Below are 11,747 nucleotides of genomic sequence, written 5' to 3'. Positions count from 1 at the left end.
AAGCCATATTCCTCCATCTATACCTGACCTGATCCTGGCTCAGGATCTAGACTTTGTGGACAGAGGTGGACACTGAAGGATCTCTGACCTTTGGCTCCGTCCACACTTTAGATTATCTCAGTAAATTGTGAAACACAGACCACAGTCCAGTCCACTCGAGCTGATCTGGAGACAGTTTAGTCCTACCCAGACTGACGATTGAATGAAATCTGCAATGGAAAAAGTGGAGCAGACAGATAGAGAAGATACTAAATCATTGCCTAAACAAGATCAATATCTTAACCTATTATTATTATTATTATTATTATTATTATTATTATTATTATTATTATTATTATTATTATTATATTACAGGCTAGGTTGTATGAAAAATGTTTTGTGCTGAACAACTGAGAAATATAATGGAATACTCAGACTAGTCCTGAGGTCTAATTATGGGACTCAGTTTGTTACAATGTCACCAGTGCTTTAGGCACGTGTTTGATGACAGAAATATAATGTAAAATGTCTTCTTGTTTATTTTAGCTATGACAGGCTTGTGCCAATTACACCTTACATCTTACAGTTTACAGCTGGAAAAAGTCGATATCTGCGATTTAAAAGTCGATATCTGCAACCCTTAAACCAGTCAATCATACTTACAACCATAGTTTGTCTCGTATCATGATATTTAGTTTGAATAGCACGGTGCTGATGTTAGCAGACCAATACTTCGGGGTAATTCTCTCCCAAACGTGCATTTTGACGCCACGCACGGGCCTGATGCTCCTCTTCTGCCGATAAGAATTTGCTGTGGTCAGGGATTGGGTTTCAGAGAAAGACTATTTCTCTAGTCACGTTGCTGCTCAAGAAAAAAGCAGCCAATAGTCTGAGAGACACGTAGCCCCGGAGGTATAAAGTGAGGCTGGGCCGAGCGCCTCCATTCGTGCGTAAAGCGTGAAAAGGACGTACGTCGCCGTTTGAGTCTGCATCACTCACCATAAGCTCGGACCATGCTGCGGGTCAGGTGTCTCAGAGGAGGTAGCAGGGGCGCAGAGGCCGCCCATCTGATTGGAGCCATGGTTGGTATCTCATCTCTCACGGTGATTTGTCTTTTACTGGTTACACATCTAACTCCACTGGTCACAGGAGACAGACCCGTGAAAAAGCATCAGTAAAGATATCAGTATATTTTGCAGAGTAACAACAAATAATCTGGAAAAAAATGAGAGCTGCGAATAAAATAATGTGTGTTCGAAATGTTGACATTTAGTTGCTCTACATTAGGTTACATGCACTTACATTCTAACTGATGTGATTCATTTTTCTTTTGTAGTTTTTGTAACTCTTTGATTATTAATTAAAGATTATTTTTCCAGCATGTCAGCATTCCAGCAGTTTGGGTAACCCTAAAGTCGTGAGCATTATTTACCATGCTGGAGAATGATTTAAGTGCTTTTTAAATAATTGTCGGGAACATGGAAATTTGTGCGAAATCTTGGCGTGAGAAACGCGTGTGACGTGCTGAGAGGGCTCTCTTTGGAGTGACAGCGCGCAGCTGTTTGGCACAGATGCGCTCCCAAACTCGATGACCCGCGGCGCCGCAGTAAAACTGTGATAAGGCTCCTTCAAACACGTGTACTTTGACACCGAGCCAACTGGTCACGCAGCAGACACGCAGACCACATCTCACTTTTGTTTTGTTCACACCTTGTTTAGTTTTGCTGTTAAAATGTCTTTATGTTCCAATGGATAATTTTGGCGCTCTACAAAAACCTAAAAGCAAAACTCCATCTCTGCTGTCCACAGTTCGGGCGTGCAGTGACGGGTTGGGCGCAGAGGGCGCAGAGGGCGCTGCAGAGCACATCCAGCGCCGCTGTGGCCGAGCCGCACCTGGAGGACGATCACGTTACTGACGCACTGGAGCAGGACTGTCCCGTGTGCAGCTACAACGAATGGGACCCGCTGGAGGAGGTGATCGTGGGCCGAGCCGAGAACGCTCACGTGCCTCCGTTCACTGTGGAAGTGAAAGTAAGTCATGGACACGGTCACTACGTAGATTTAGGAGTACAGGTGATTTTATACGTTCTAAAGATCCCGTCAGATCTCAGAAGGTAAGCAAGGCCAGGCCTGGTTAGTTCTTGGAGGGGAAACCACTGAGAAAATCAGGTGCCAGAGTGGGGCAGCAGTGGCAAAAACTGTTGTTATTTCCTTAGGCAAGACACTTCACCCACATTGTCTAGTATGAAAGTGATGTGTGCTTGAGTGATGGATGGAGGGACTCATGGCGCAGATATATATATATATATATATATATATATATATATATATATATATATATATATATATATATATATATATATATATCTATATATATATATATATATCTTACTTACTTCTTACTGATCTTGTGGGGTGGTTCATTGGTTGGTGCGTTAATGAAACTTATTATCACTATCATCGGGTGAATTTTCAGTTTGCATATAATGTAAACAAGCCACTGGACACTTTTATCCAAATTCACCTGGTCTATTGCCATTCTTTGTCTGTAGGCAAACACTTATGAGAAGTATTGGCCTTGGTATCAGAAATATGGAGGCCAGTCTTTTCCTGCGGACCACTTGAAAAAAGCAGTTTCTGAAATTGAGGAAATGTGCAATATTCTGCGCCATGAGGGAGTGACGGTGAGACGCCCCGAACCCATCGACTGGTCCATGGTTTACAAGACTCCAGACTTCGAATCCTCTGGTAAGCAGAGACATGAGCATTCATATCTGTGAATCTGACAGGATGATCAGAACTAAAGGTTTGTCTCTCTTGTGCAGGTATGTATGCAGCTATGCCCAGGGACATCCTCATCGTGGTGGGCAATGAGATCATTGAGGCTCCTATGGCATGGAGGGCACGGTTCTTTGAGTACAGAGCCTACAGACCCCTGATCAAGGAGTACTTCAAGAAGGGAGCCAAATGGACCACTGCTCCAAAACCCACTATGGCTGACGAGCTGTACGATCAGGTGAGAGAAAAAACAGTGAAGTTACCACAGTCTGAGTTTTACTGTTATTGACTTGGAGATGAAATGAGTGTCAAGAGTTGGGAGAGACATTCATTTCAGTTACTGGTTCATACTCACAACACTAGAGACCAACCCAGAGCTTGCGTTTGTAGATTATGAGGTTTGCAACTTTTTTGAGCCCCCACTGCAAAATCACATTCATGTCTTTAATAATTTCAAGTGATATATATTTTAAATCAGGTTTAACTGTGTTTATTTGAGCAGATTACTGTTTATGTGAACACATTTTGGCAACTGTGCAGCAATTCGATGACTGACTTTTGCAGTTCACTGGGGTTTTGGTTGGGTACTAAATAGCTATTGCATTTCTTGTCGATAAGAGCTGAGGATATCAAACAATTCAGTGTTTTATTAGGGGCAAATTTTTATTGCTTTATACACTTATAGAATAATCTAAACTATTTGTACCCATTGCACTGGTTTATGAAAGCTTAAATATGGGCGCAATAAACTTCAAAGGTCGAGAAAAGTGCTTCCTGAAATTTAAAAATAGATACTATATTATTATTACTTGTTTATCTTTTGACTGCTTTATTATGTGTTCTGTAAAGTGTCTTTGAGAGTCCTGAAAAGCACTAGACTATTAAGTGCAGTATCATTATTACAGTAGATGCTAAAATAGGAACAGTGTCCTTATGCAACATTATACACGAGGATGCACATGTGCGATTAGGATCCTGTGTAGTATTTGCTTCAAGTGACAGTATGTAACTTTCTCGAAGTATAAAGTCAAGTGAATTATTCCACGGAAATATGAAGTTAAAACAATACTTTTCAGATTATTCTCCGTGGAGATAGATACGTCTCATGCTATATTTTGAAAAGATTTTAGCCAAAGGAATAGCAATTCCATGGAACCAAGCAGTAGAGGCTCTCCCCCAGGCCAAACACAAGTCATGTTTGCGGAAATGCAAGCCTGCTCATAGTAAGGACGCAGGGTTTGTTTGTTTTTCAATGAAATAAAAACTCTACAAAGAAAAATAAAAAGTTACATACTATATAGGCCTCTTTTGTTTTGGTTGTAGGATTACCCAATCTGCACAACACTATTTCTTAACCAAGGTACACTTAAAACTAACTTTGTGGAGCTGCAATCCTTCTCACAGTACGGACACAGGTTTTTGTATGTTTTTCAATGCAATAAAAACATCTATAATAATATGTTTTTTAAAGTTACATACTATAACTTTAAAGACAAACCTCTTTTGTTTTGGTTGTAGGATTATCCGATTCGTACCGTGGAGGACAGACACAAACTTGCAGCTCAGGGGAAGTTTGTGACCACAGAACACGAGCCCTGCTTCGACGCCGCCGACTTCATCCGAGCCGGACGAGACCTGTTTGTCCAGAGGAGCCAGGTACAAACAGTCTCTTTTAGGGTTGTCAAAAATATCTATAATGAGATACTAATCAATACAAATACAATATTGAAACTAATATTGAAACTAGATACTCATTTGAGCAGGTATCAATACTAAAAAAGTCACATTCACAGAAATTAATCTTTCCTGAATAGCTTTAGATTGATCTTAAGATGTACCAGAACAATTATTAGACTTATAGACTAGTATACGCCCATGGACCACTATGAAACTATATTTTTAAAAAATCATGTTGAAAATGGCTTTCTATTGTCTAAATAAAGATTTTAGATTTGTTTTAATTATCAGTGTAGTATCAGAATGTACTGAATATCAAGTCTATTCCTTAGTATAGAAATAGAGTTTGAAATTTTAGTATCGTGACAACATTATTTATTCTCTTCATAACAGCGGATCTGAAAAATGTATTTGCAAAGACCAAACTAAAAATATTTGACATTTCAATTAGTATTTCCCAGAAAAGTATATATCCAAATCTAAATCAGGATCAATCATATTTAGACCAGAGTGCACCTACAACTAACTATGAAAACTAGAACTAGAACCACAGTTTGACAATAATCACACTATTATAAAACACCATCCAACTATTAAGGAATTTGTCTTTCTTTAACATTATCAGTTTCCTTCTTAGTTCCTATATAAACTTCCTTTTGTGGAAGCATACTGTAGTTGGGCTTGAATAACCAAAACTAACTCGCCGTGTTGTGTATTCAACTTCAATGGGTCCCAGACTGAAGGTAAATAAACTTCTTATACCTCATACATCCAGAGTCTCGTGCCTCTCTGTACAACTCTAGGACTTTAGGACAACATTTACATTCCCTAACACATACATACTAAAGATAGATACATAAAAAGCATCAGAATGAAGAGAGATATCACATTAATAGTAGAGATTTTGTTATAACAGCAACAGTATTTTAATATAAGATTGTATTCCCCTCAGGTTACAAACTACATGGGAATTGAATGGATGCGGCGCCATCTTGCCCCTGACTACAAAGTGCATGTGGTCTCCTTTAAAGACCCAAACCCCATGCACATCGACGCAACTTTTAACATCATCGGCCCGGGACTGGTGCTGTCAAACCCGGATAGACCATGTCGCCAGGTACAGTCTATATATGTGTGTGTGTCTCTGTATTAGGGCTATTGACTGTCGCAATATTCATTATCATAACATATTCAATATATATTACAATAACGAAAATATATCATGTTTTTTTAATAAGACTACGCTAAATAAAGCTTTCTTTTATGAATAATTTTCCTATTAAGTCCAAAATTACACTCTCAGGTCCTGTGCCCATCAGCTCAGTAGTGTATTTACTACACTTTTTCAGATGTGTGCAAATTCTGGCCAAATACCAACTATGTGGAAAACACCCACTATTATACCTGTTCCTAAGTCGAATAATTCAAAGGAACTAAGTGAATTCAGACCAGTTGCTCTGACCTCAGTAGTTATGAAAATCTTTGAGAAGATACTAAAAGAGAATATCCTCTTTCTAACCAATGGTAAACTAGACCCATTGCAGTTTGCGTATCAAGCAGGGAAAGGTGTAGAGGATGTAAAAATATTTCTTTTGGACACTATTTATAAACACCTTGAAAAGCCCAACTCACATGCATGGATACTTTTTGCAGACTTCTCTTTAGCTTTTAACAAGATCCAGCCAGATATTTTAATTGAGAGATTAGCTTCTCTTTTTTAGTTTTCAGGTTTTATTGCTACTTTTAAACTTCTTAACCCACCACACACAGAGAGTCCTGGTAAATGGGGAAATGTCCAATCCCATCGTTTCAAATATTGGGGCCCCCCAGGGTTGTGTTTTGTCTCCGCTGCTCTATATTTTGTATACAGACAGCTGTAGGTCCGCAAATGAGGGCAGCTACATGATCAAGTTTTCAGATGATACTGCCCTCCTCTCTCTCCTGCAGGGAGCAAACTCTGACCATGGCCGAGCTTTACCTGCTTTCATTGAATGGTGTGATAATAACTACCTGGACCTAAATGTAGCAAAAAACAAAGAAATGGTTGTAGACTTCCGGAAAAAAGTCCACAGCCCAATAGCCAGTTCCATCCATGGAGAAGCCGTAGAAATGGTAGACTCTTATAAGTACTTGGGAACTGTGTTTGATTCCTCTTTAAGGTTCGATAAGAACACTGAGCACATCATCAAACGAGGACAGCAGCGGGTTCACTTGATGCGGAAGCTCAGCTCTTTTAATGTATCGTCTAATTGAGCCAGCCTAACCATGTACTGCACTCACAGTTCATGAAAATGCCCTCTGGGAGGCGCTATGTCACCCCACAGCAAAAGACTAACCGCTACGCCAAATCTTTTATTCCTTCTGCCATAAGGATTTTAAACGGAAAGTGAATTTGTAACTGTGTCCCTGATGCACTGTGGTTCGAACGTCTAGTGTCTGTCTTTCTTTTTTTTTAATTATTTATATTTATATATTGTGCGTGACCAGAGATGTGCGAACTGAATTGCCCTTTGGGATTAATAAAGTTGTTGATTGATTGATTGATTGATTGATTGAAAATAAGCCTTGATTTAGTTGCAGTTGTGTCTCTGGTGAAGTTATAATGTTGTTTTCTCATCACAAACATACACAGACAATACTCTTTTCCACCTTGTGATGTCATGTAGTGATACAGGAAGTGTGCCACTGTGTTTTTAAACTCCATACATCTTCTCTAGAATCATTTGGATAATTTCAGCCCTGGAATTGCCAATCTCTACTGAATTAAAAGTAAAAAGTAGCTGTAAATCCTAAAAATTACTGCTTCATGACATCACAAAGTGGAACAGAGCATTTTGAGCTTTGCAGATGTAGACAGACTAATAATAAAGGGTTACTCAAACGTGTGAATGAAACAAAACACAAATCCAGGTATGTTTTTGATGAGGTAACAGCATTATAATGCGACTTAAAGCTCACAGAAGTCAATTTTGCTGTATATTTGTGTCTATCTTTATTCACTGGAATCTTGACCTTTCTGTGACTTCAGATCGACATGTTTAAGAAGGCTGGCTGGACTGTTGTGAAACCTCCAACACCTTTGATTCCTGATGGTTTGTATCTGCAGTAATCAGCTGTTACGCAAACAAAGTATTGTGTAGTTTTGTATCACGTGTTTCTGCTTTAGATCATCCTCTGTGGATGTCGTCTAAATGGCTCTCAATGAATGTTCTGATGTTGGATGAGAAGCGTGTTATGGTTGACGCCAATGAGACCACCATTCAGAAGATGTTTGAAAGTCTTGGTAAGTTCAATTCAGTCTGTTTTAATTTTTTTTTTTTTTTTTTTTTTTAGCTTTCTTCTGTTTCTGTACACAGAGTTTTAAGCCTTGTTACAATGCTGTTATCTCATCAAAAACATACCTGGAGTTGTGTTTTGTTTCATTCACACAAGTTTGAGTAAGCCTTTATTATTAGTCTTTCTGCCTTTTGATGTCATGATTTAGCAGATACCTTTTACTTTTTGTTAAATAGATTGGCAATTCCAGGTTTGAAATGATCCAAATGATTCTAGTGAAAGTGTGTGGAGTTTAAATCACAGTAGAGCACATTTTCCATTACCACATCTATACCACAGTTTGTGATGAAGGAAACAACCTTTATAACAGATCAGAAAATAGCGTCATATGGGCCCTTTAACCACAGCTGCAAGGGTAAAATAGTATGAAGTGTGAGCTACACTTGTGACAGCTGCCACCATGAGGCCAAACCCTTTTGCTTCAAGTCATATGAGCTTCTTGGTGGTTAAAGGGTGAGTCATTCAGATGTTTGCATTTTACACAGCTAAGACTTTGACAGAGCCCTTATTGCTTTAATAAGTATTGAAACTTTGAGGTCTGCATTGGTAAAATTACTTCTTTTTGCAGCAGTGCAAAGTAAACTACTGCCTGTGGTTATCTGGGCTACTCAGCTCTGGTTTGGACTAAGGCTGTAGTTGACTAAAGAAATTCTTGGACGACTAAAGACATGTCCTGCTGATCAAAAGGGGGCGTGGCAAAAGCTCTCAAAACAATTTCATGTGTTTATGTATCTGACCCAAATAATTTATGCCACTGACACAAAAACCCCGAAGCTCATTTCTGTAAAAAAAATCTTCATGAACCATAAATATAAATAACATGAGCTGCAATAAGTAAATATAAGAGAATGAAACATTTTAGTAGTTAGTTTGCATAGAAAGTGAGTCATGAATATGAATATAGCTTTGTGGAATGAATGAATAATGCACTGTGCTTTAGGCGTCTTAAATGGCACTATATAAATACAATGATTAATTAATTAATTAACTGATTGATTAATCATAGAAACTCAACTGTAATCATAGGACAGAAAAAACAAGAAACAGCTCATGATAAATACTGATCCCCAAATTTATTGCTCCAACTTTCATATATTCATCGATAAGTCGATATATTAATTACTGTCACATTCGATGAATACAAACTTTGGTCAACTAAAACACCGCCAACTGATTAATGGATTAAACGACTAAAGGCCTACAGCCCTAGTTTGGATACCCCTGAATACATAGCAATAGTGGCATTTATAATCTGATTGTGTTTTTGTGTACAGGTATAAAAACCGTAAAGGTGAGCATTCGTCATGCCAACTCACTCGGAGGAGGCTTCCACTGCTGGACCACAGATGTGCGTCGCCGTGGGACACTGCAGTCGTATTTCCACTAGCCACACCAGAAATGGGCAGTTTTTATTGAGCTGTGGACATAGATTCTCAGTCCGGAGACTAGAGTTATACCTAAACATTTTAAGAGTGTGTGTACCATTGTCAGAGTAGTTCTGTCCGGATTGGGGCTTTATGTCCAAAATGTTTGAATGTTTTGATTTAACATGGCGGTGCATTTTACTGTGCCTTTTGCAAACAGCTTTATGGTTTCAACAGAATTCTTGGCTCTCATGAGAAAAAATAAAAAGCGTGTTTCTTGTAAGATCTCAATAATAACTGCATTTCTGGCCTGGCTGTTGTAATGCTCCACTCTGGAAGGTGGACACATCTGGAAGCATTAACTCCGAGGATAAGGTACAATTTGGTATGTGAATGTCACCATTTTAAGAGACAGCTAGCTCCTCATCCAACATTTTTCCAAACTTTCCTTTTTATTTAAACATGTATAGACTGTGTAGGTCATTAAAACTATAAAAAATTATTTCTTATCGCTGGTTTATACTTTGTAAAGATTTCCTGTTTATATTTTATATATTGGATTTTCCCACTAACATTGTTTTTATATTTGAGAAGAGGTCCATATCGATATTGTACACCTTTCGCCTCTGTTGTTATCTTCTAATGCAAATCTGGGCCAGTAATATGCCACATTCTCACTGCTTGGCTGCTTCTATGGCATCAGAATAGACATTTTGTTGTGAAGATATTAAAGTACAGTAATTCCTGTTGTGAATTTAAAGTCTTAACAAGCTTTTAGTGTTTACAAAGCTCCTCAAAGGAATGCAAGCTGTCATGTTTTTGTGAATAATGTGAATAAATACAAAAAATGTCATTAAATATTTCTGGTGATGATTATTTCTTACAAAACAGTTGTCTTGAGGAGGAGGAGAGTGGTCGGGGCAACCTCTCCCCCACATAGGACACAGCACATGTCTGATAAACGCAGCTAAGTCAGTCTAAAATACCACTAAACATTAACCTGGAGATATGTGGAGAGGTTCAAGGAAGATTATGTAAAGATATATACATCAGCTTTAGTTTCAGAGAGTCTTTAAATGTGCACTATGGAACTTTTCTGGTGGGAGGACTGTCACCTGCTGCTTGTCTGTGTAGGAGATGTTGTTGCTTTGCCCAGAAAGTGCCATGGTGTGGCAGTAAACACATCTAGCATTTATCAAACTGATTATATTAGCCTATTTTCTGATCTGTTATAATGTTGTTATCAAAAATAGACTTGGAGCTGTGTTGTGTTTTGTTTCATTCACACAAGTTTAACACACAAACCCTGTATATTTAGGCTGACATTGTTAAATTTGAGGTGTTTTTATGAAATGCCTTGTCACATGTTTGTCTCCATTGGAGGTTTATAATGACAGACAATAATGTCATACTGTGGAGCATTTCAAGCATTGCAATAAGATGAGCCCATTCATAAGGATTATTTAGATATAAAAAACATCTGTTGCAAGATGTATGTGTTTAATGGCTCCTGTCAATGTGAACTAAGGTTGTCAAAAGTATCTAAAAGTGAAATACTAATTGAAACTAAAACTAGTATCGATACTAAATACTCATTTGAGCAAGTATAGATACTAAAATGTCACATTCACACGAAAGAAATGAACCTTTTCTGAATAACTTTACAATGATCTTGAGCTGTATCAGAACAAGTATAAGACCACATATATCTGAAGAACTGAGGTATTACACAGAGGCCACATGGTAAGAAAGCACTAAGAGTTAAAGATGAAAATGACGCTGTATTGTCTAAATATTATCATTATTATCATTGCAGTATCAGAATCAGTTTTAAGTATTGAGTCTATACCTTAGTATTGAAATCAAGTTTGAAATTTTAGTAATGTGAGCATGTCCACGGTTCACATGATCCTTACAACTTTTAACCAGGGCAGTAGTCAGCTTTAACTATGAGGAATGGTTAAAAGAGTCAAGTGTTATTTTACTACGTTAAAGATTTTTGTCATCAATTTGACCATCTGTAAATGAAACAGGCAGCACGTTCTGAAAGACTGAAGACAGCTGATATTACTGTCTTTTATGTGGTGCATTAGATTTACACTATAACCGGTCCTATATTACGCAAACTTGACTCTTGTGAGCTTTAAGCCATGTTATAATGTTGTTACCTCATCAAAAACATACCTGGAGTTGTGCTTTGTTTCATTTACACATGTTTGAGTAATCCTGTCACTATTGTTCTGTCACAATCTCCAATTTGAGAACTACAGCTAGAGTAGTTCTCAAATTAACAGCTATCTTTTACCTGTTGTTTCGCTGAGACTGGTAATTCCAGGACTGAAATTATCCAAATAATTCTAGTGAAAGTGTATGAGGTTTAAAAATAGACTGAAGCTCTCCCTGTACAACCACATCATAAGGAACAGAATGTTTGTTGTTTGAGAAAAGAACTCATCCTAAATATGCAGGATTATTGTGAATTTATGAATGAAACAAAACACAACTATTTTTGTTTTTGATGAGGAAGCAACACTGTAACACAGATCAGAAAACACCGTAACATGGGCCTTTTCAGCAGCCTATAGCATAAACAATAAAAGAGTATTATGAATT

The 11,747-nt window shown here is 37.9% G+C and overlaps 1 protein-coding gene across 1 annotated transcript; it reads left to right on the top strand.

The window, feature by feature from the left end:
- Nucleotides 1-977: 977 nt before the first annotated feature.
- On the top strand, nt 978-9,157 carry gatm (glycine amidinotransferase (L-arginine:glycine amidinotransferase)). The gene is made up of 9 exons (XM_020939053.2): nt 978-1,061; nt 1,789-2,010; nt 2,532-2,727; nt 2,805-2,995; nt 4,276-4,413; nt 5,387-5,551; nt 7,463-7,526; nt 7,601-7,717; nt 9,045-9,157. Exons 1-9 carry the CDS (start codon nt 993-995, stop codon nt 9,155-9,157), a joined length of 1,275 nt encoding a protein of 424 aa, XP_020794712.1. The 5' UTR covers nt 978-992.
- The last annotated feature ends 2,590 nt before the right edge of the window (nt 9,158-11,747 follow it).

Source organism: Boleophthalmus pectinirostris, unplaced genomic scaffold, assembly GCF_026225935.1.
Source record: "Boleophthalmus pectinirostris isolate CB_2022bp ecotype Guang Dong unplaced genomic scaffold, ASM2622593v1 HiC_scaffold_19, whole genome shotgun sequence".
Taxonomy (NCBI): domain Eukaryota; kingdom Metazoa; phylum Chordata; class Actinopteri; order Gobiiformes; family Gobiidae; genus Boleophthalmus; species Boleophthalmus pectinirostris.
This window is presented reverse-complemented; position numbering and strand designations above follow the sequence as displayed.

Bases quoted from the DNA above. Each gene is read 5' to 3' on its own strand.
- gatm (XM_020939053.2), top strand. From the start codon at position 993: ATGCTGCGGGTCAGGTGTCTCAGAGGAGGTAGCAGGGGCGCAGAGGCC. The intron at 2,728-2,804 runs GTAAGCAGAGAC...TCTCTTGTGCAG, and splicing joins TCCAGACTTCGAATCCTCTG to GTATGTATGCAGCTATGCCC. The intron at 7,718-9,044 runs GTAAGTTCAATT...TTTTGTGTACAG, and splicing joins GAAGATGTTTGAAAGTCTTG to GTATAAAAACCGTAAAGGTG.